Source organism: Suillus bovinus (assembly GCF_016758785.1).
Source record: "Suillus bovinus strain UH-Sbo-P2 chromosome Unknown EDB93scaffold_2, whole genome shotgun sequence".
In the NCBI taxonomy this organism is placed as follows: domain Eukaryota; kingdom Fungi; phylum Basidiomycota; class Agaricomycetes; order Boletales; family Suillaceae; genus Suillus; species Suillus bovinus.
Genome location: NW_024542058.1, coordinates 562,244 through 583,749, shown reverse-complemented (window position 1 = coordinate 583,749; position 21,506 = coordinate 562,244). Strand labels below are relative to the sequence as shown.

The 21,506-nt window shown below is 52.0% G+C and overlaps 8 protein-coding genes across 8 annotated transcripts; 6 read left to right on the top strand and 2 right to left on the bottom strand.

Annotated features, from left to right (window-relative positions):
- The first annotated feature begins 29 nt into the window (after positions 1 to 29).
- On the top strand, positions 30 to 7,585 carry EDB93DRAFT_285034 (uncharacterized protein). Its single transcript, XM_041455972.1, has 11 exons — positions 30 to 132; positions 264 to 1,522; positions 1,571 to 1,810; positions 1,863 to 2,099; positions 2,160 to 2,284; positions 2,363 to 4,961; positions 5,028 to 6,575; positions 6,626 to 6,730; positions 6,783 to 6,854; positions 6,906 to 6,953; positions 7,008 to 7,585. The coding sequence occupies exons 1-11, from the start codon at positions 105 to 107 to the stop codon at positions 7,467 to 7,469; spliced, it is 6,723 nt and encodes a 2,240-aa protein (XP_041313132.1). The 5' UTR covers positions 30 to 104; the 3' UTR covers positions 7,470 to 7,585.
- Positions 7,586 to 9,237, top strand: EDB93DRAFT_284956 (uncharacterized protein). Its single transcript, XM_041455971.1, has 2 exons — positions 7,586 to 8,912; positions 8,956 to 9,237. The coding sequence occupies exons 1-2, from the start codon at positions 7,702 to 7,704 to the stop codon at positions 8,978 to 8,980; spliced, it is 1,236 nt and encodes a 411-aa protein (XP_041313131.1). The 5' UTR covers positions 7,586 to 7,701; the 3' UTR covers positions 8,981 to 9,237.
- EDB93DRAFT_1115448 (uncharacterized protein) lies at positions 9,175 to 11,784 on the top strand. The gene is made up of 6 exons (XM_041448287.1): positions 9,175 to 10,656; positions 10,713 to 10,804; positions 10,870 to 10,964; positions 11,018 to 11,083; positions 11,133 to 11,347; positions 11,406 to 11,784. Exons 1-6 carry the CDS (start codon positions 9,639 to 9,641, stop codon positions 11,513 to 11,515), a joined length of 1,596 nt encoding a protein of 531 aa, XP_041313130.1. The 5' UTR covers positions 9,175 to 9,638; the 3' UTR covers positions 11,516 to 11,784.
- EDB93DRAFT_1115444 (uncharacterized protein) lies at positions 11,785 to 12,955 on the bottom strand. The gene is made up of 4 exons (XM_041448286.1): positions 12,494 to 12,955; positions 12,322 to 12,435; positions 12,188 to 12,267; positions 11,785 to 12,133 (listed from the first exon to the last, which is right to left on the bottom strand). Exons 1-4 carry the CDS (start codon positions 12,885 to 12,887, stop codon positions 11,996 to 11,998), a joined length of 726 nt encoding a protein of 241 aa, XP_041313129.1. The 5' UTR covers positions 12,888 to 12,955; the 3' UTR covers positions 11,785 to 11,995.
- A 561-nt stretch (positions 12,956 to 13,516) lies between these two features.
- On the top strand, positions 13,517 to 15,686 carry EDB93DRAFT_284025 (chromatin remodelling complex Rsc7/Swp82 subunit-domain-containing protein). The gene is made up of 4 exons (XM_041455963.1): positions 13,517 to 14,352; positions 14,421 to 14,693; positions 14,749 to 15,300; positions 15,355 to 15,686. The coding sequence occupies exons 1-4, from the start codon at positions 13,764 to 13,766 to the stop codon at positions 15,552 to 15,554; spliced, it is 1,614 nt and encodes a 537-aa protein (XP_041313128.1). The 5' UTR covers positions 13,517 to 13,763; the 3' UTR covers positions 15,555 to 15,686.
- Positions 15,687 to 16,281: 595 nt separating this feature from the next.
- On the top strand, positions 16,282 to 18,423 carry EDB93DRAFT_284443 (heterokaryon incompatibility protein-domain-containing protein). The gene is made up of 4 exons (XM_041455967.1): positions 16,282 to 16,435; positions 16,497 to 16,667; positions 16,725 to 18,272; positions 18,329 to 18,423. The coding sequence occupies exons 2-4, from the start codon at positions 16,503 to 16,505 to the stop codon at positions 18,332 to 18,334; spliced, it is 1,719 nt and encodes a 572-aa protein (XP_041313127.1). The 5' UTR covers positions 16,282 to 16,435; positions 16,497 to 16,502; the 3' UTR covers positions 18,335 to 18,423.
- A 440-nt stretch (positions 18,424 to 18,863) lies between these two features.
- EDB93DRAFT_284350 (uncharacterized protein) lies at positions 18,864 to 20,632 on the top strand. Its single transcript, XM_041455966.1, has one exon. The coding sequence runs from the start codon at positions 18,959 to 18,961 to the stop codon at positions 20,246 to 20,248; it is 1,290 nt and encodes a 429-aa protein (XP_041313126.1). The 5' UTR covers positions 18,864 to 18,958; the 3' UTR covers positions 20,249 to 20,632.
- On the bottom strand, positions 20,550 to 21,481 carry EDB93DRAFT_1245191 (uncharacterized protein; the record flags this gene model as incomplete). Its single annotated transcript, XM_041452289.1, has 3 exons — positions 20,550 to 21,120; positions 21,181 to 21,265; positions 21,325 to 21,481. 3 exons carry the CDS (start codon positions 21,479 to 21,481, stop codon positions 20,550 to 20,552), a joined length of 813 nt encoding a protein of 270 aa, XP_041313125.1.
- Positions 21,482 to 21,506: the final 25 nt, after the last annotated feature.

The window sequence follows — 21,506 nt, the reverse complement described above, 5'->3', positions numbered from 1 at the left end:
TTGAAGACCTGTTGTGTTTTCTAAATATCTGATGTGCTTGTATTGACTATTTGACAGTGACAACGACGCTCGCGAACTGACAATTGACAGAACAAACGCGGGCGATGTCGAGCTTCGACCCGCGCTCACCAGGTTATTATGGCACAACGACGTATTCGTCTATCTCGAGTAACTCTGATTCTGGTCAGTCGCATGTTAGCTGTCCTTTTAAATGTTCGAATTCACCAGCAATTTACACATAGACACCCCCCGTGCATCTACAGATTCATCCGCCTCCCCAGGCCTCCTCCGACGCGTTGCATTAAGTCCTTCCCGCTCTGAAGCCAGCTTCGAAGGTCATGGTCATGACGACAGTTTCGCAGAACGTGCTGAAGTCGAAGCAGCTCTTACCGAACTTGACCTTGACCCTGAGATTAATTCTACCCAGGATGTTGTCTCCCAATGGTCCTCTTCCCGACCATCCTACACATCCTTTAGTACGTCTACTCCGTACAGTGGTACAGGGTCTTACACTGGCACTTCCGCTTCGTACTCCGCGGACACTGCAACAGCAACAGGAACTTATTTTACCCGCGACCCTCGCATCCTGAGCACAATCTCAGAACGCACAGAGCACCCCAGCCGACCGACTTCCTTCGCCCACAACCGTCTTTCTACACACCGCCTAAGCACAATCTCCAATCCGCATGTTCGATCAACTACTGAATCTCCTGCAAATGCCAACAGAATTAGCACGCACTCCCAGGGACACACACGCGGTGCCACAGATATTCCCACAACTAGCCGTCGCACGGGCGATCTCATTGCATTCTTCGAGGACCGTGCAGGAACCCCTAGCAAAGAAAAGGAGAGAATTACAAGCCCATTTTTACCTACAACCCAGAGTACTCCTCATTTAGGGAGTACCACAGGGTACACCTCAACTGGATATGGTTATACTACGGGATTCACTTCGACCGGGTACGGATATACCACAGGGACAAACGGCTATACCACATCCCACCTATCCTCTGCCGCTAAAAGCAGGTCCGATGATTCGCGTTCCACCGTCTCGACTTCTTCAGGTGGAGGTGGGACTGATCTGAGCTTGTCGACTTTGTTAAGTCCACCAGTGCGCGGGTTTGGCACCCCAACCGGGACGTATAGTGGCAGTGGGATAGCAACAGCGACAGGGAAGACACAGTTAAGCCCAAGCGATTTTGCGAGTACATTCTCGAGTGCATTTGGGGTCACTAGGGGTACGTGTGCCAATGCCTCTTCTATCCTTACCTTCACCTCTTCACTTCGTGTTAACACTCTCAATTCAGGCAGACAAGATGATAATACACCCACGCGCCAGACTCAGACCGCCCTCCGTCGTAGCACCGCTCCTCTGAACGAGACCAACACGAGCCCTAGGAGTCCGTTAACTAGCGTACGGAATATTGTAGCTGCGTGGAAGGAACGCACACCCGGGCTAGGGAAAGCGAAGACTGAGAGCAGTGAAGGCGGGAGCGAACTGTCTCCACCTGGTGCATCAAAGGTGTGTATAATTTTGCAAGTTGGGATACATGCGTGCTGACGAGCGTAGATGGAGGGCTTGTTCTCTCTTCGTAGACGCGCATCGCGTCATGGTCCACGGGGACAGCCGCCAGTGACACCTGATAGGAATGGTGGGAGGGGCAATGCAGGAGGTAGCAACAGAAACAGGGGAAACGAAGGAATGACTAGTAGTGGAAACAATGTCATGAGGAGGAGAGTGAGCTCCACAAGTAGCCTCATACCCCCGCCTTTTGATATGACAGATCTGAGGTCAAGAGAGAATCGGGAGGTATGCCTCTTTCTTATTTTTGCTCGAAGTTCATATCTGACCTCGTACACAGCCCATCCGCATCGGCACTCTCTGGTATCTCAATGTGCATTCCCCAATGCCTTACCGGTGGCAAAAATGCTCCGCGCTGCTCTACCCCCACGTGCTTATCCTTTCTTGGAGTGCCCCTGGGGGTGGTCGGGGCGTAGTGAGCTTAGATCTAATCAATTGTACAGAAGTGAGGAGTACCCCTGGCTTTACACACCCTGGGGCAAGGGGTGATGTCGGGGGCGTGAGTGCATTAGCTCAAGTACGTGCACTGGCGAGTTGATAATCCGACATAGAGCGTTGATATGGACCATATCCTCAGATGACTGAAGACGGCGTGAGTCTCGTGCAAGTATTGTGTCCGTTTCAGCTGTTGTATGGTGATGGTGTTGAACGACTTGCGGCGGAGAGTGCGAGGGAGAGGGTGAGGTGGGTGAGTGCGATTTGGTGAGTGTTTGGTGCCACACTTAGATTTGGATAATTCTGACGGGTATCTACTTGACTTACACAATGATATGTATACAGGGAAGCACTCGATCGCTCCTTGTCGCTCCCCAATCGTTCCCAATCCGGTTCGCCCACAGGCAGCATAGGCACCATCCACTCTCTAGCCTCTTCCACATCCACATCTGCTGGGAGCAGAAGTACCGTGTTTGTACCCCCGCTGCATACGATCCCGAGTCTGTCGGATCTGGGAAGTGGTCTGAGTACGAGTAGGGTGCCCAGTGTGGGCGGCCATGGGCGCACTACGGATGATTCGTCGTACCTTTACCCGTCTGACCCGCGCGTCATTGCTCCATCCCGATCTTCATCCTTGCGCCGCACCTCGTCTCTCACAGACTTGGACGAGGAGTTTGCTAGTGCTGTGTCGCGTGCTCGTTCTGCCAAGCCTGGGCTAGGCTTTGGCTTGAGTTTGGTTAACGACAGTTTGAGTTCAGAGAGTGGTGGCATACTAGGCGTGGGTGGGGGAAGCCCTGTGACAGTGAGCAGTGGCCCAAGATTGGGGGGCGATGTTCGCGTCACCCCGCCTCCCACTGGGAAAGTAAGGAATCGAGCTCTCAGTGTCAGTGAGGAAGAATTCTTCAGCGCCGGCTCACGCACGTCCAGTGTGCCAGGCTCTCGTTCTGAATCAGACTTTTTCTCAGCGGACAGCTCCAGGACAAGCAGGAGTGGCGATGGCAGGACAACGACAGGCTTGGTGACAGATGGGACAGCTTTTGAATTCACGAGCGGCGAGTCAAATACGCAGATCGTCCCGAGCACGCTAAGCTACAGACGCACGGAGAGTAATTCTTACCTGGGGGACTCGCATGACGGCAGTGGGAGCTATACGCCATATACATCTAGCGATGGGCGTTCACGAACACCTTTCTCATCGAGTGACAGCCGGTCGAGAACGCCGTACTCGTACTCGTCCAGCGGATACACGAACAGCACGCCCTACACGTACACGAGTGGCAGTTACCCCACCTCTACTTCGCCGTCCTTATCTCGTACTCCTGAGGTTCGGAGACGGCGGTATGGTGGATACTCTACAAGTGAGGGACCATCTGATAGGGAGTACTCTGCAACATCAAGGTCGACACTGAGCGGCTGGACGAGGAGCAGGACGCCAACAACGACAACAGAGGGATTTTTAGTTGTGGAGGAGAGAGAGAGCAGTGGGAGTGAGGGGTATACCACGGCCTACGCGTCGCCCAGCCCGAGCACTGCATCATTCAAGAGCCTTCCAACGATCCCAAGCGAGTCAGACTACCAGACATTGAACACATGCAAGACTTGTGTGAGCTCGGAGTTCGTGACTGCAGAGCGGTGCGTGAGTGATGTGGAAACAGAGTATGTGACAGCGGAAAAGTGCAAGACCGAGACCGAAACGGATTTCTGGACAGCGGAATTGTGCAAGAGTGACAAGGAGGAAACGCAGTATGAGACGGCGAGCGTATGTCTTACGATCCCGAGCGAAGAGGGGTTGAGCACACCGAGGTCGGGTTTGGTTATGGAGCTTGCTGCCGAGGAACCCATTGACCAGCCTATTCAAGCGCCCATTCAAGCACCCATTCAAGCACCCACTGACCTGTACATGGACGAGCTTATGGACGAGCCCATTGAAACGCCTATCGAAGCGCCCATCGAAGCGCCCACCGACCTACTTATTGAAGCGCCCATCGACCTCCCTATCGAAGCACCTATTGACCTGCCTATCGAAGCGCCTATTGACCTGCCCATTGGACCACCCATTGACCTGCCAATTGATGTGCCCACTGACGTGCCCATTGACTTGCATGAGGGAGAGGAAGTGGAGGTAGATCTGCCGCCCACACCCCCGCCAAAGACACCGAGCGAAGTTCCCAGTATCATCTCTGAGGAACCAGTGCTGGAGGTGTCGATCACGCCTGAGGCTGTTACTGCACAGGAAGAGATCGCAGAGGAGGGCAGCCTAATTGAGAGCGCCCCGCTTACCGCCCAGGCGCCCGAGACACCGACCCCCATCGTCAGTTTCCATACCGACTCGTCATTCTCCTACACCGAGAGTGATCTGAGTCCCGCACAGCTAGAACTTGACACGTCTGTCTCGAGTTTGACAGAATCAACCGAGCCCTTCGTTATTGCGACACCTCAGGCAGTCCAGACTCCACTTCTCTCGATATCTGACCATGACGAAGAGGCAGTCACGCCATCTGTGCACCCATCTCAATGGCCTTCTGAGACAGATGTGTCGTTTGATTCGTCTGCACTACAGCCTACCCCTAGTGTGCAGAGCGTTGCGTTGCAGGAGGGCATCGATGGGAGCTTTGAGACATCGTTTATGCGCCCCAGTGTATCGCCACTGAGCAGTATTGCGAGGCTCACGCCTATCACAGAGACTATTTCTTCCCTTACACCGTCTCCTAGACAGGTATTTCACCCACTTGAATTGGTGTCTTCGCCATCCAGTGGACCGACTCCTCTGACGATGTCGACGAGCGCATCGAGTTCCCTGTCAAGGACCGCGTCCACCGTGAGTGGAGTATCGAGTATTGCGATTGAGGCGGAGGAGGAAGATGCAGTGAGTGTAAGAGCTGCCAGTGATATTTCGACGGTGCCGTCTTTGTTGTCGACGAGAAGAGAGGAGTCGGTGCGATATGTGTGTAGTTCTTTATTGTGTTCTGGGTGGAATGCTGATGTGTTGTGCTGATTTTCTTTGCTGTAGATGCCAATGCCGTCCCCGCGGACCGTCCCTCTCCCGGTGTCCCCTGCCCCTACTTCGGTGTCGATGAGTGTGAGTGTGACAACACCGCACGATGATGTTCCTTCCATCCATTCTGTCCTTGAAACGGAGCACACCCGCACGCACACTGAGCACACTATCACACACGATATTGACCGCCTTCTTCACCATATCCAAGAGCTTGACCAGTTCCGTGGCCAGGAAACGCAGGAAATCGCAGAGAATGTGCGTGCTATCCGGGACGAGTTGTATGATTTGTCGGAGTACGTCCGTGAGAGGCTCGTCACGGAGAGATCGCCACCTGTGCCAACTAGAGACACGGCTGTCGGAGGTAGTGTGCTCTCTACGCCAAGAGGACCGCGCCCGAGGCCGGCTATCACCCTTGTCGAGATGTCTCCACCCCCTATGCACCCCTCCTCCCCGAGTTCGCTCAATTCAGTTATGTCGTTCTTGTCTTCGCATCACTCGGATGATGACTTAAGTCTGTTGGAAACGGAATTGGAAGCGGAGACGGTGGAACGCTCGTATTCAGTCTCTAGGGAGCCATCTTGGCCCTCATCGTCCTCATCATCATCCTCGGTCTCACCATCTGAAATTTCGTCTAGCGAGCCATCCCCTGGTCCCAGCTTGTCGGCGACGTCTTCGTCATCACCGACACCTCCACCCTCATCACCGACACCTCCACCCTCGTCACCTACACCTCCACCCTCGTCACCTACACCTTCGACGGCATCGGCCACCACTGTGCGGCAGCGCGATAGCATTACGATTGAGACGTTGAGAGACATGCTGACCTCACTGAGAGAACAGACGACTGCACTTTGGGAGGGCCAGATGTCAACAAACCATATGCTGGACGAGTTGCGCGAGACACGATCAGGTCCTCTGGATACCACGGAGTTTAATGATCGGTTTCGGGTAATCGAGGCTCTTTTGCGTCAACTTGTCGAGAGACGGGTCGAGACTGAAAGACCAGTCCATATCCAGCCGCCATCAGCGACTGTTTCTGATGTCAGCACAGATGTAGATGCAGAAGATTTTCAACAGCGCTGGCAGGACTGGACACGACTCTTGAGGGATCGCGTGCCTCTTGCTGCACCCCAACCACGCAGAGCTCGTGGAAATCTTGACGATGAGCTACTTGCATTATTGCAGGCACCCCCGCCCCAAGTGCCTATAGGCGTCCAGCCGCCACCAGCATTGATCCCCTTCGCTTATCAACCTGCGGTACGTCCTCCAAGGTCAAGGAGTACCAGTCCCATATTACGGCCTGCGACGTTCCCAATCGCCACAGAGCCGGTGGTGTTCTCACCCGAGATTCCACACTCACGTATACCTCACCGTGCTCGAGTTCGTCGTGTCGTTCGAGAACCGCGCGACCCAGCTGCAACTGAGACTGGGATAGCATTTCCTGGTGCACCTGGACCACGTATCCAGCAACCTCTCGGGACAATGGCACCACCACCACCTGGAGTTGTTTCCGATCCCGCACCTACACGCCCGCCTACTAATATTCCACCTCCTCAGCCTGTGAGTACTACTGTTGAGTAGATATAATATAACACCAACCTCTCACTTAGATCAACTTGCAAGGAAGACCTCCAAGTGCGCCTGCTAACCTTGAACCCAGTGACGACATTCGCGAGCCTCAACGCTGGTACTATCCTCCTAGATCAGAGGGCTTGGTAGGTCTTTCAACGGATTTGATTTCAAGGTATAAATTTCGTAATTCTGCAGGGCGTACCTCCTCCGCCTGTTCTCCCTGGTCAACAGGGTGGTCGCCAATACGTGCCAATGCCTCCCGGACCAGTAAGTAAACCTTGATGTATAATTTTCGAGGTTTTGATTTCTCTTTCCTAGACCGTAGTGCAGTTGCCACTGTTTGACACATTGATGAACATCCTTCGGGCAAGTTACGCTTATGATATCCTATTGAGACGCTAATTTTATGTTTTACGTTAGGAACATCGTCTCGCCCAACTTGCGACCGTGGATCAACAACGAGAATTGATGAGGTACATGAGAGGTCTGAATGAATGGCTTGAAAGGGATGTGCAGGACCGCCAAGCAGAATTACGGGGGGTGACTGCTCGTGTTGATGAGCTCAGAAATGATCTTGCACGACTGGGGTTAGGGGTGCAGCCCGGTGTGCAACCGCCAGGTGTGCACCCAGGTCATGGAGTGATCCCTGTTGGACCTCCAACTATGTTTGGTCCTCCTGGATTCGTTCCTCAAGGAGTTACAGAGCCTCCCGTTATTCCGCCCTATCAAGATTCTCCTCAGCCAGGCCAATATACTCCCTTCATACCTGATGAACCTCAGTGGCGTAGGCCGGGCCCGCAGGGCATGCCAGAACCTCATCATTTCCCTCCAGGTGCGCAAGGACCAGTAATCCCTGATCATCCCCAACGTACAACATCGTGATCAGTACGAGCACCGCCCTGACGATGAAGATGAAGGAATTATTCCCACAAGTCCTCTCTCGGGGTCTAGCGATTCTGTGCTCCCCACAAGACCATTCGTACCGGAACAGACATTCATCGTTCCACACAGTGACGATGAAGGGAGTGATGCTAGCACGGATACCCAACAGACCTATGCGCATCCCGACTCACACCATGTACAACACCCTCCAGAGAGCCCAGCGTTACACAGGATGCCAGTTGATCAACAAGATATCCCTGACGTCGTACATTCCGGGGAGCATACATACAGCCATGGAAGCCCTCCGCCTCAGAATATCAATATCAATATGCCTCCGCAACCGGCTCCAGTCCCTCAAGTAGGTATGGCAGATCAGCCCGCGCCAATGCAACATGACCCAATGCAACATGTCCCAATGCAACCTGTCCCAATGCCGCCCATGCAATATGGACCCGCTGGGCTACCACCGCCACCCATGATTGGAGGGCCTGATCCCGGACACGTGGTAATCCACCCACCACAACCAGTATTTGCGCAGCCTAGGCCCAGATCCAGATCCAGGTCCAGTTCCGGGAGAGGTGCAGTGGTCATACAACAAAGCCCTCCTCAGCATTCGCCTGGCCATGTCATAATACCATCGCCGACTGGCGAGCATGTCGCCAGATCTCCCACTCGGGAATTTGTTGGTGTTACTCCTTCAGGTGGCGGCCCTGGCCCTGGGCCAGTGGTGGTGACGGTACCTGCTAGTCGAGGACATGTTTCGCGTTCACGATCTCGGTCTCGGTCACCTCGTAGGCATTACCGCGACAGGTATCCATACGATGATCCTTATTATCGACGAGGTCGACATCCTGACTCTCCTGATTATCATTACCCAAGACATTGGGATGACCGTCGACGCCGATCCTACTCACCTGAATATCGCTACCGTCCTCGCTATCATGACGACTACTCTCCCGAGGATCGCCGCCGACGCAGAGGGCCGCGCGATGACTATTCGCCATCTCCACGAGGAGGCGAGAGATATAGAGATGATGACCGCCGTCGTCGCAGACACCCCGATTCACGCTCTCCCACACGTTCAGAAGAAAGAGAGCGACGCAGAGATGATCATACCCCTCGTCGCAGACGGTCCAGTGACGAAGAAGATCCCCACGGCAGACGTCCTAGTCATGACGAAGGCGATGCCTCACGAACTCACAGAACTCCCACTCAATTTTCAGAGGCGGATGCTGGCCATCGCACACCCAGTCATAGCCATCACACACCTAGTCATGGCCGTCATACACCTAGTCATGGCCGCCATACGCCTAGTCATGGTATCCCTGGTTCTCCGCGGTTTGAGGAACCTCCGCGGTCACCAACTGTCATTAGGATTGAACAACCAGAGCGACACCCTGACTCACCCACCGGCCGACCAGTGATCATAACTCCGGCAGGTCTGTGGGTTACCGTGGGCATAGACTTACTCTGACAAATTTTCCAGAACGACGTCCGATGAGCCCCAATAGTCAACTTCAACATGACCTGCGTAATGCCCCCGATGGATACATTCCAACCGTACATTCCTCACATCGGATACCTTCTGTAAGGGACGACGATGGACAGCCACACCATCGAATACCTTCAGTGATGGAATACGAACTACCACGGCATCGATCACCTTCTGTAAGGGATGATGATAGACGGTCACACCATCGATCACCTTCTGTAAGGGATGATGATAGACAGCCATACCATCGATCGCCTTCTGCAAGGTATGACGAAGCTGACCCGCGTGGACGTCGCGGCGCTTCACGATTTCCGGATGACGAAGCTGACCCTCATGAGCATCGCGCCGCGTCGCGAGTTCCGGGTGACGAAGGTGAACCCCACAGAAGTCGCGCTGCTTCGCAAGTTCCGGATGACGAAGCTGATCCCCGTGGACGTCGCACTCCTGCGCGAGTTGCATATGACGAAGCTGACCCTCATGAACATCGTGCCGCTTCGCGAGTTCCGGGTGACGAAGGTGAACCCCACAGAAGTCGCGCTGCTTCGCAAGTTCCGGATGACGAAGCTGACCCCCATGGACATCGCACTCCTACGCGAATTCCATATGACGAAGCTGACCCATCTAGATATGGCGCTCCTTCGCGTTTTCCCTCACGCACGGGATCGCACGCGGGAGGTATGCCAGCCGCTATTCTGGAAGATGATGGCAACCGGAATGAGAGCGAGATGGTCCACGTCTTACCACCAGGTAGCCATGTTCCCCCGCCAGGTCATGATCCTCAGGTACACTTTGACCCAGCCACTGCTGAGTTTGATGATGCCATTAATCGGCGGCACGAGCGATTGGACGAAGCAGAACGCGAACTCAACCAGGTCGTTCAGGATGCTCATGAAGCTGAAAACCGTCGTGAAGCAGAGTTCCGACACAATGAAGAAGAAAGAGAGCACATCTTCCTCCAAAACGAAGATCGGCGTGAGGCTGAGGCAAGACAACGCGGTGATGAGCTATTCGCTCAACTGGAAGAGAGGGCCCACAGTGTACCCCCTCTACCGGTCCCTCCTCCACCTGGATCTGGGGATAATGCTTCCATCATTGAATCAATTCACGCAGCTTCTCATGAGGCGGCTTCTCGCCATGCTTCTGACATTTTGGATACGGTTCGACTTGAGCGCGAGCAGTTTGCTCGCGAAAGGGAATCTTTTGCATCTGAGAGGGATCAGGAACGTGCTGAATTTGCCGCCGAGCGTGCTCGCATGGATGAAGAGCGCGAACGAAGGGTCCATGACCTGGAAGAAGAGCTCGCACGCGTTCGTGGGGAGCTTGATGGCGAAAGACAGCTACGACAGACTGAGAATGAGGAACGGGCAGCTGCCAATGAACGTGACGAAGCCATGCGCGCCCAATTGGGTGATATCACACAGTTGGTTTCGGAACAACGTGATGAGTGTACCAGGAAGAGGGAGCTCATGGATCAGCGGTGGGAAGAAAAGCAGGGCAGGCGTGCTGAAAAAGACGCGCAATTCCATGAACTGAAGGATATGGTCTCCAGGCTCATCCAAGACCGCGAGGCGGATCGAATTCAAGAAGAAGAGCACAGGCTACGGGAGGAGGGTAAGCCGGATATTCAAGTGGTGCTCGACGAGCTCACCCGGCAAAATAACGAAATGCGAGAGGCGCTTCGGGCTCTTTCTGAGGGTATGTCTTAGACGTATCTTTGAGTGGTGCTTTGCTGATTTCGCTCCTTATGGCAGACTGGCGAGCTGAAGGTGAGCGGCGGCATGAAGACACCCTTGAAGCCGTCCGTGCTACCGCCCGGGAGCAGGTTCCATTCAATGTGCAAGTGGTGAGTGCCTGTGAACCATGTATTTTTTTTCAAAAAACAAAGAGCTCATATGGGATCGTTTCTAGTATCTTGACGAATTTAGCAAAGCACTTGCGACTGAGGTCCGGATGCTCCTTGGAGAAGTTGGCAAGCTTCGTGAAGAACGCCGTAACATCCAACAGTGAGTTTTTGCTTGAATACGTCGTTCCTATATCTGAACGTCGTCTCTTCCAGTGAACTTGGATACCTGATGATGATGAAAGCTAAATATGGACCTGGAGGGGAGTTTGATCCTGAGTGGTAAGATGTTTTAGCCATCAACTTGAGCCGTTCTCATCTTTCTTGACAGGAAACCGCCAATGCCTGGTCCTGGTGGGCCTGAACCACCGCCACCGCCCGAGGCACCTCCCCCACCTCCTGATGAACCTGGACCTACTCGTCCAGCATGGCGCACACTCCACAACACGAGGCGCATTCGTAAACCCCGTCGCGACCAACCACCGCCCCCTGAACCTGCTCCTGCACCTATGAGGCAGCCTGTGCATTCCTGGGTCACCTGGCATCGTGAGTATCGAGTTTTTATGCATCGTTCAAGAAGGTGAATTGACATCGTGGATACTAGCAAACCCTGCGCATGCACCTTCACCGCCGTCGATTGAGCCTAACCTGATTGTACCCGACCAGGGTAGCCCTGGTCTCTTTGGACCTCGCTCGCCACGCAGCTACCGGTAACGACGCATTGCTTCATCACAAAATCAAGCCCAAGAATCATATTCTACGCATCATATCTTATGACCATCTTGACGATATCTAACGAGTATCTTTGTCCTCTTATATGTATCTTGCTCCTCCGTATCTACTACTCACATTTTCTTCTATTTGTGTTCATGCTCTGCTCTTGCTTATGCTGCATATCTTATGATCTCATCGTATGGCTTCCTTGGAGCTGGACTCGCGTTCTATTAAATTTGCGAATGGATGCATGCTTTTCACTTTCAAACTGCAGGTCATGAGGTTTGGCTGATGAGTCATGAGTATGCGAAGGAAGATGTAAGCATGAATGTAGTATTGGTGATTAGTGAGGCAATGCAAGTAACAAGTACTAATTGTCCACGATCGACTACGTAGGACTATGGCGAACATGAGGTTTTAAGGCCTTGGCTGCTGAGGGTGCTTGTGGCGTTAAGGATGGCAATGCAACCACAGAGGACATTACTGGGTCGTTTCTCGGGCGATTGCACCCTCCAGCACCAACTTCAACTTGGCTGCAAGGCCCTCCGTAAGAAGGGTCGGGCCATCAGAAGTGCAAAGGCGATAAGATGGCATTGACTGGTATGTGTTGGGAAGGATCTTCCGAGGACCTGATGAGCAATATTGAGCAGAACGTATATCATCAAAGCTCACTTTGCTATCCCGTACTAACACAGAAGCAATAATATCATCCGGATCGCCTATTCTGCCTAGGGCTGGAAGGTTGCGGTTGTCTGACCTTATTCTTGGTTCTAACCGAACGTAAGCAAAGTGAGTGCATCACATACCGTGTATATGCATCCAGCCTTGTTGTAATTGCAGCGCAGCGTTGATCCAAATGTCGTCCACTTTTTCCCGTAACCCGGTTTGGATTGCCTCGTGCATGATTGCGCGAAACTTGGCTGTGTAGAGTCAGTGGGTATGCGAATTGAGCAGGATAATTTACTATGAGTAACGTACGGTTCTCTACAAAATCGTTTAGCCCGGCTTCCGCGTCCGCTTCTCCTACAATCTCTGCAGGCAACCATCCCATGACAGAGCACGAATCAGGGGTCGGTGGTGGTTGAGCGAGGAAGGAAACTGCATAGACTGAGCCTACCATCGGAAGCGAAACGGGGTGGTAGAAAAGGTCTGGCCGAGATGGGTCTGATATTACTGGATTGGAGGTTAAGCAGCGCGCGAAGAGAGCATGCGTGCGACTGGTTGGAGACGCAGCTCGGGAAGCCGCGGGCGCTGAGGGGATACGGATGGAACTGAAAATAGTGAAGAACCTTCTACACAGCAGCGAGCTGTACGGTCGTAAGATCTTGCACGTAGTGAACCGTGTCGCTGCATTAGTTGATGCCCGTAGCATGTTAGATGGTGTCACTGTCTGCCAGCGAGCCGCAGGATATGAACACGGAACAATTCATGAACGGTAATGGCCGGTTTTGATTTTGTGTCACGTCATCCACAACCAAACCCGTGGCCGTGAGATTGTATTGGGTCAGCAGCTGTACAGTACCACCAAGCCCCACCAATAGTACCTCACGTTTCCAAGGTGTTCTCCTCAGACCCTTCCATCATCAAACAGGTATGTTACAATCTGGTTTCTGTTGTTGCATATCGATATAACCTTTGGGTATCATCAGGATGAGAGAAAAGTGGAAGAAAAAGCGTTCCCGTAGGCTCAGACGCAAACGCAGAAAGATGAGAGCCCGTTCCAGTTCGTATCCATCCCATGTTCTTTCCGTCATCCTCTCACCAGACCAAATCAACAGAGTAAACGACCAAGCAGAGTGAGCCTGTGACGCTAAGGCCTCAACAAAATCTGCGGTGCGCTAACGCCGGGCAGGTCTTGCCCCGTCCCCCTCCGCGCGCCAAAATCTTTGGAGTAGGACGGATTCTTCTCAGCTGGACATGCTGTTGGGGGTGCTGCTGGTCGTGAATTGTACTCTTGACAAATGAATCAAACATCGCTTTGTCCCATTCATCTTACATGCACTTGTTGTATATTGTATTGTGGTGTCAGATCGCAGTCGAGCATGAATTTTGTGAACAGAAATAGTTTCGACTAGTCACTAAGCACATGTGATGTGCCTTGCAAACTTGCACAAGCTTCTGAGAATTCCAAATTTTCATCTGAACATTGAACTCATCTGGTTACAATATATACATCATATCAAGTTAGCTGCATAGTAGCCCTGCACCCTTGTCTCCACAAAGACGAGAACCGGATTTCGAATTGACAATGAAACGTGCTAACACATCTACCTCTACTCCCAAGATCATTCTCAAACCGCGCCTCGCCCAAACGCCAGCTACGCCTTCTATCGTTGATGAGGATGTCGATGACGACTCTGCCGAAGAAGGCGAACTCCAGACCAAGAGAGAGGATTCAGAGGGTGTGCTTGACGAAGACGAGCCTGGCGATGAGGAACCCGATGAAGGTGCTGTAGAGGGTGAAGGAGACGAGGGCGAAGGCAGTGGAACGGAGGAGGTTGGGCCTGAAGGCGTGGAGCCACGACCGTTCCCTCGCCCACGGGGACGCCCGCGTGGAAGAGGGCGAGGTGCAGCCCCCATTGGTCCTGGTCGCGCAAGAGGGCGCGGGAGAGGAAGGGGGCGGGGGCGGGGGCGGGGTCGTGGGTCTTTGACTATTCGATTGCCAAAACGCGACGGCGAAGAGGCTGACGACGCTGAAGCAGAGGAAGGGGAGCAAGATGGTCGACCATTCATGCGAGTAGCAGGAAAGGTATACTTCATTGACGGCGACGAGTTTGTCACAGACCCGGATGAGAAAGGTGACGAGAAGGTTGATGCTGATGGCAATCTTCTGGGAGGTGTGTACTATCTTTCTACATGCTCAGTCTCTTGACCTTATTGAAAACCTGCGTCGTGGACAATCTAGGTCGTAAGTTCAAATGCCACACCTTTGTGCTACCCCAGCGGCACCCAAGTCGACAGTATATGCTCGCCATCGATGCCGCGCGTGCGTCAGGTTTTCGTGATTCTCTATATTTCTTCCGACGTAATCCGCTCGCGCTCAAGCTCTCCGCTACACAGCCCGAAAAGGAGTTCCTCATCTCTGCAGGGAAGCTAGGTGCACACCTGAAGACGCGCAGCGTCACCCTCGTCACGGCACGCAGTGCATATAAACTCCATGGCGCCAAGATGATCCTGGGTACGCTCTTATTCTTCTATGAAACCTATCCAGAAATTATTATTGCTGGCTATAGATGGCCGCTGGGTTACAGATGACTACTACGAATCAAAATCTCTCGCTGAGATCACAGAAAAAGGACTTAAACCAGGCGACCTCGTCGGCGAGCTTCCAGACCCCTTGGGTACCTCATCTCAAACGGCACCTTCAGGCCAGCAGCCCACCACCTCTACAACATCAGGTATATATCGAGCGGGAGGACCTACGACCATTTTCGGGAGCACTGGTTGGGGACCGTTTAGTGATGGACCACACAGCGCGGTGCGTAAATCGCTGCTAACACGGGAGGGCCTCACGGAAGAGAACTGGATGGCGGAGGCTGCAAGGCGTGTCGGAGATGCTGGTGAGGAATGGGCGCGAATGAGAAGGGAGGCAAGGGTTGCGTGTGGTGGGATCCTTGGCGATGGACTTGACAAGGGGAAGGGGAAGGAAGTGCAGGTCGCCCAGGGAGAGGAGAAGCGAGCAGTAACTGAGGAGCTGGATGGCACAGAGAGGCCGAAGAGAGCGAGAGCTGAGGAATCACAGTATCCACTTGGTGTGTATGAGCCACACACGGGACTGGTCCATTGTTTGTATATTTCTATTGCTTTTTTTCCCCATGTTTTTATTTTATTTTCTCTAGATCGTGCAGACACGCAACCTACCCGCTGTCGCTGGGAACAAGTTGGACAGCGGAAGATGCTTCGGGGAACGAAGGCAGGGAATGGCGCTTGGGCGCTTGCGTGGGTCGATACACACATCGAACTACCCACGCCCAAAGAGACAGATCCATATGCACGAACGAGAGCAGAGATTTTGGAGGCAGTAGGTGAGATGTGTTAGGAGATCAATGATCGATCAGATTCTGTCCTTGTCAGCACAATGCAAAGGTCGTGAATGAAGTTCCGTTATATCCAGGGTCCTACCAAGCTTGGACTGATTGTGTAACGAAAACAAGGTCACCATGCATGTAAGCCGGATCATTATCTTGAGGCTTGAAAGTTTGATACTTGATGCTATTGGGAGTGTCTGATAGGGATTCTGTAAACTTCGATTTTACCATCATACATATGGCTTTGTCTTGACTCGTTACCTCCTATTCGCTAATGGCCGAGTCGTCTCTGGTTGCTAACCGACGGTGAGTCACCCCCAGGATTGTGGTGGTTTTTCTTATATATGATTTTATATTCCAATACAACAACTTTTCGGCATATGATATCTGCGACTCACCAGTCCTCTGACATACGGGCACCGCTCCGCCACTTAATCATGGTACCAGACTCAAACGAATATAACGATAGTAAAGGTTCTGCCAACTACGCATGTGGCATGACTATGCAATGTACATGTTGACGGTCGAGGCTCGACATTGTTACATCATTCGAGGAAAGTCAAGTGAGTAGGTCAAATCTGCCGCGGTGTTGCCAATCGAACATATTCTTCCCCTACTAGGTGCACGCTCGTCTGCCTTACGACAGTGCTGACATTGTTTCCACACCGCTTTCATAATGATACTTATGATACCGTACCTCAGCACAACATTAAAGCCCTGAAGGCACCGCCTTTGGGCCGGGAGTCGAGCGCCGTGACCTTAGTATTGATTAATTTTTCCTGCCTTATGTCAGTGATAGACGCTGAGAATGTTCTTTATCATCTGTAGAGGCCACCATGCTCATTGTTTCCGTCTTCCTTCGTGCCTTCCGCCCAATACCATCTACTCAGTGGTGAGTTTCCCCTTTGACTACAACTCCAAGTCAAGGGTTTGGAATTAACCATACAGAAAAGTGAATAATGCGACTGCTACATACCAAGAAACTAATATTAGACACGCCCACGGATGTGCGACCTTATGCCATCTTATCTCACCGATGGCTTGCGGAGCGTGAAGAAATATCTTTCCAAGACTTGCAACCCTCGCGATTTCTTCCTAGCGAAGGCTCTCACGATGATTATGCCGTATGTCATCTCGTTCGAGCTTTCGCTTGCTGGCATTTACCATCAATTCACTTCAAGGAGCCCACTTTCCCTTCCGATGTTCAAAGCAAACAAGGCTTTGAAAAATTCCAAGGAGCCTACGAATATGCCTCTCGAGCTGCTCTGGAGTATATCTGGATTGACACTTGCTGCATTGACAAAACCAGCAGTGCCGAGTTATCAGAAGCGATAAATTCCATGTACGCATGGTATCGGGATTCCGCTGTGTGCTACGTTTACTTGCACGATGTTGGCGACGATGGGGACCCCGAATCCGGTTTCGAAGATGCCGAGTGGTTCCAAAGAGGATGGACCTTACAGGAACTGATCGCTCCAGATAATGTCTATTTCTTCAACAAGTACTGGGTGAAAATCGGGAGCAAGGCGACATTTGCGCCTACCCTGAGTAAAATCACCCGCATCCGCCAAGATATTCTGCTGGGTGACCAATACGAACCCAGTATCGCGGAGAAGATGTCATGGGCTGCAGGACGAAAGACGCAGAGAATAGAAGATAGAGCTTATTCTCTGATGGGGTTATTTGGCATCCACATGCCCATCATTTACGGAGAAGGAGACAAAGCTTTCAGGCGCTTGCAGCTCGAGATCATGAAATCATCGGATGATCAAACCATTTTTGCCTGGCACGATTCACGGGCACATCCACATTCTGTCAGAAATCGCGGATTGTTGGCATCTACACCTGACGTTTTCATGCGAGCTTCACCGGTAGTCGCCATCGATCATTCCCATTTTATCAGCATTCTTCCATGGAGTCGCAGCCTCTCTAGCGAACTGTCGCGTGGTTATCACATTCTGAATGACGGCATTCACATTACTCTTCCTATGAAGCGAGTCGCAGAGGGGTGGCTTGCCGTCCTGAGATGCAGAAAGAAAGATCAGGAGTTTCCTTACGGGATCTACTTGAAAGAAAGATCTGGTTCCGACGATTTTCTTCGGACTTCGCCCACGAAGCTTAAAGAACTCGAATCCACAGATCTCCAAGGCCTTACCCCGCGTACAATACGTATTGTGGTCGACTATCACGTACTACCAACTACTAAACGCCGACAATTCTTCACTTTTCAGTCTACAGATCCCGTTTGGCAGTACTGCGGTTACTATGTGTGCCCTACGCCAGGAGATCGCCATGATGTGGGCCAGGGAGGCGGCTACCGAGATCTTGAACCCTGCACTCGGATTGAGCTTTCAGATGATGTGCAGTGTTGCTGCGTTTACTCGCAGGGCCTGCGTGGCGAAGTATCGGTCCTTCTCATTGGGATCAAACATCACCGTCCTTGGCTACACCTCCTCACAAATGCTGGCCTATACCGATATGTCGACACGTCGCGACTTGGCCGTCGAACCATTTGTGACATCGCTCTTGTGTCTTCCCCTACTTCCCCCCAATCTAGCAGCCTACCCGATCTCCTTTCTCCTACTCCCCATGATCTTCCTTCCGCGCCGTCTTCTCGTTCAATGTCTCTTTCTTCTACTTCCACCGGAGCCAATATCCACAGATTTCCAAAGAGAAATTCCACCGCCCCTTATGCTGCGCAGCTGCGTGGAGGTGGCGCTGGGTGTCCTGTGTGTTCTATCATTCAAACATACTCTATCGACTTGAATGACATCAAGAATCGCAGGGTTGATTTCGTGAATGAGATGATGCCAGACAGGGAGATAGAGATCGATATCCGAAAGGGACAGGTTTGCGTCTCCGAGTCAACGCTTGACGTTGACTATGTTATAACGATAGCTATATCTGACCCCGAGTCAGAATTATGATTTAGTGCCGAATGTTACCTAGAGTACAAGTAGTACGTATACTAATACCCCCGGTACCAATGCACTGCTAAATTCCAGTACTTACTCACGAGATTTGTACGGTATTGACATAGCCCATGTGCCTCGATTATAAAGGATTCCGTTATCTTGAGCAGCCAGTGTGGTTCCTGTGGGCAAGTATCATTGGTCGTGCCTAAAAACAGATACAAAGGACTGACCACAGGACCCTTGATATCACGTAGTTCTTTTCCAACGCCAAAGGCCTGTGTAGGTCCCGAGGAAGTGTTACCCCATTAGTTCGGCTCATGAGCCTCGGCGCACAGCGAGTCTTTGAACGTCACGATGCTGAAGTTTAGTGCATCTAGTACCCATCTCAAACCTGTGCTCAGTGTCCACATATTTATATATGGTCGCTGAGGGTCCGCCGAGTCATACAAGGGACGCTTAAAAACGAGAAGACTGGCCATTTCTCTTCCTACAAGAATATCATGCCCCCTGAATCGCCTCTCAGTTTCTTCACCAGCGTCTCTGATTCCCCTTGGTTATCATGGTCGCATGTTGACCTCGATGTCGCGTCCGGAATGGCAATTTTTTTCGGAGGCCAAGCAGCCGTATCTGCGCTTGCATTACGGCCACTGTATGGTCGTACATGGCATGGATGGTACAACGCACCTGGATGCCATGCAATTGTGTGGGAGCTAGTGAAGACATTGTTGCAGGGTTCCTTCTCGTCGTATTCAGAGAGACTCGCGCTTTCTCTCGGCCTAGATGGCAAGGAAGGGCCGAAATACATTGCATCGCGGTCAGGAACGGTCATGCAGCATACTCGCCATCTCGCCCACGTGCTGAATAATAGCAATTGGAGGGGGGAGTCGGTGGTCGTGGGTCAGAGGATCAGCCCGACGCCGATGCAATTGATGATCGTGGACTTCAAGAAGAAAGTGTTGACGGGAAATGACACGCTGCTCCCAAGAAGTTCTCATCATTCTTCCTTACCCATAATCGCTACCACCGCCAGCATCGCAGCTTGCGCCATTTGCGCCATTGTTGAGGACTGGTTGTCCCTCAAGATGATTCTGCTCGGAATGGTCTCCTCTGGAATCACCTCCTTCATCATGTCCACTGGGAATATCACCCTCGAACGGCTTAAACCGGCAGATGGAGCTCCGCGTGGAGATGGCATGCTACTGTCAGATACTCGCATCATAATATTGAGGGGCAACGAGGAGGACGTTAACGCTGTGACCAAGGGAAAACTGCGATTGAAGCTCAAAGGAGGGGGTTACACCCTCCTTCTCTGCGTGTTCATAGCCTCGTTGCAGGTTACCCTACAACTCATCTTCATGCCTTCCGGATCGCTAGCAGGACAACTCATGTTCCTATCATCGCTCCTAGTGTCTGGGGCATGCAACTTATATCTATCAGCAAAGGAAGATGACGTGCAGTCAAGCGCCCTCATCACCCTACTGAATACTCCAGAGGTGAAAACGTACCAGGCCAGTTCTAGGGCAACCGCTGCTGTTCTGGCGTGCCTAGCGCTCTGTTGGGGGTCTACGACGCCACCTACGCAAGTCCTCCAGGAGATTGTCCCCATCAGACCAAAAGTGTGGAAGGCCTGGTCTGAGTTTCTCGTAGAGAATATCGGGAAGAAGAGCAAGGAATTCGTGTATGGGGAGTCGACGCACGATCTGGACGATCGAGAGGAAAAACTCTTGCTCGAGCTTATTGATGATGCTCATGCAGCGTACGACCGGTATATTGAGGATCACAATATATAATATATTCATTGCATAGTTGTATCGGTATCTGGGCCATGTATAATGATATGCTTGAGTCTGTGCAATACGAATCTTATCAGCCTACAAGTAATGATATATGCAAAAAATTCTCATTCAAACCTTCTGCATGCGTTGCTTCTGAGTATACACTGGTTTCTTCCTCCGGACTTGGACTTGTGGATGTGCACGTTGGAAGAAATACACATTTTATGGACTTCAGTCACTTCACTGACTTGTTAGCCTCTGTGACAGGTTTAAGTTTTCAATATTTAAACAGCCGATATACAAAATTTACTTGATCTTAATTCGACGCTCCCGTCGTGACTTCATACACATCGTCCCCAGGACGCCATCCAAGCACCTCACTCCAGAACTCCAAAATTGGCTGCCATTCCTCCTTTAAACTTGCGCGCGGCATACCCTCACCCGCACGCTCCACATCCTTTACTCGAGAGAAACCTTTCCTGAATGCAACTAGCGCCTCATTCTTGAGTTCACGTGGGCGGCGAAACACAAAAACAGGCGTCTCGCATTGTTTCGAGAGCGTTGGGTATGAGAGTAGGGGGCCAGAAATGGTGACGAGCGAACCAAGGGGCCGCACGGGGGTCTCTTTGTTGGTCATGTGCGACTGCGATGAAAGTTCTAGCTCGCGACGCCACCACTGAAGACATGCTTCAGCTGCAACACTTCCGCCTTGCGCGAATCCGAACAAGTGGATGCGATGTGGAGGCCACCCACATTCACCCATCAGATGACCGAAAACATTCTTCAGAAGATTGAGTGCAGGACTGGGGTCTGGCCGCTCGATGAGGTCACCGAGCTGGTCGAAGGAAGGATACCATTGGAAAGCCTGTTCGTACAGGAAGGGGACACTAGTACATTGTTAAGCCTGCAGGTACACATACAATCAAGATGATCAAATAGACACTTACAGATCAGGTGCGCGAAGCGCGAGGGTGGCTGTTTGCGGGAGCTTGAGTGATTTCCCAAGGCGTGCAAAGGGAATATTGGTGTCACCTGTTCACCGATGACTTGGTTCGGATTAGTTGCTCTAAGTAGTTGGACGCCCCGCTCACCGAGTCCGTGCAGGAGAATAAGGAGGTTTTCGTCTGTTCCGTCGTCACTAGGGGAGTAAGAGAATTGCGTAGGAATGGCAGACGCTTTTGGAGCAGGTTTCACGCGCAGAGACGGGACGGATGCCTCTGCATGGACATGGATGTCTGGAGAATCCATGAGTTTTGTTCCAAGTTACTTCAGG

Bases quoted from the DNA above. Each gene is read 5' to 3' on its own strand.
- EDB93DRAFT_1115444 (XM_041448286.1), bottom strand. From the start codon at position 12,887: ATGCTACGGGCATCAACTAATGCAGCGACACGGTTCACTACGTGCAAG. The intron at 12,268-12,321 runs GTATGTGATGCA...GAATAAGGTCAG, and splicing joins AGGCTGGATGCATATACACG to ACAACCGCAACCTTCCAGCC. The intron at 12,134-12,187 runs GTGAGCTTTGAT...GGTCCTCGGAAG, and splicing joins TGTTAGTACGGGATAGCAAA to ATCCTTCCCAACACATACCA.
- EDB93DRAFT_285034 (XM_041455972.1), top strand. From the start codon at position 105: ATGTCGAGCTTCGACCCGCGCTCACCAG. The intron at 1,811-1,862 runs GTATGCCTCTTT...CCTCGTACACAG, and splicing joins GGTCAAGAGAGAATCGGGAG to CCCATCCGCATCGGCACTCT. The intron at 4,962-5,027 runs GTGTGTAGTTCT...TCTTTGCTGTAG, and splicing joins GAGAGGAGTCGGTGCGATAT to ATGCCAATGCCGTCCCCGCG.
- EDB93DRAFT_284025 (XM_041455963.1), top strand. From the start codon at position 13,764: ATGAAACGTGCTAACACATCTACCTCTACTCCCAAGATCATTCTCAAA. The intron at 14,353-14,420 runs GTGTGTACTATC...TGGACAATCTAG, and splicing joins TGATGGCAATCTTCTGGGAG to GTCGTAAGTTCAAATGCCAC. The intron at 15,301-15,354 runs GTTTGTATATTT...TATTTTCTCTAG, and splicing joins ACACACGGGACTGGTCCATT to ATCGTGCAGACACGCAACCT.
- EDB93DRAFT_284956 (XM_041455971.1), top strand. From the start codon at position 7,702: ATGCCAGTTGATCAACAAGATATCCCTGACGTCGTACATTCCGGGGAG. The intron at 8,913-8,955 runs GTGGGTTACCGT...CAAATTTTCCAG, and splicing joins ATCATAACTCCGGCAGGTCT to AACGACGTCCGATGAGCCCC.
- EDB93DRAFT_1115448 (XM_041448287.1), top strand. From the start codon at position 9,639: ATGCCAGCCGCTATTCTGGAAGATGATGGCAACCGGAATGAGAGCGAG. The intron at 10,657-10,712 runs GTATGTCTTAGA...TCCTTATGGCAG, and splicing joins GCTTCGGGCTCTTTCTGAGG to ACTGGCGAGCTGAAGGTGAG. The intron at 11,084-11,132 runs GTAAGATGTTTT...CTTTCTTGACAG, and splicing joins GGGGAGTTTGATCCTGAGTG to GAAACCGCCAATGCCTGGTC.
- EDB93DRAFT_284443 (XM_041455967.1), top strand. From the start codon at position 16,503: ATGCGACTGCTACATACCAAGAAACTAATATTAGACACGCCCACGGAT. The intron at 16,668-16,724 runs GTATGTCATCTC...ATTCACTTCAAG, and splicing joins GCTCTCACGATGATTATGCC to GAGCCCACTTTCCCTTCCGA.
- EDB93DRAFT_284350 (XM_041455966.1), top strand. From the start codon at position 18,959: ATGCCCCCTGAATCGCCTCTCAGTTTCTTCACCAGCGTCTCTGATTCC.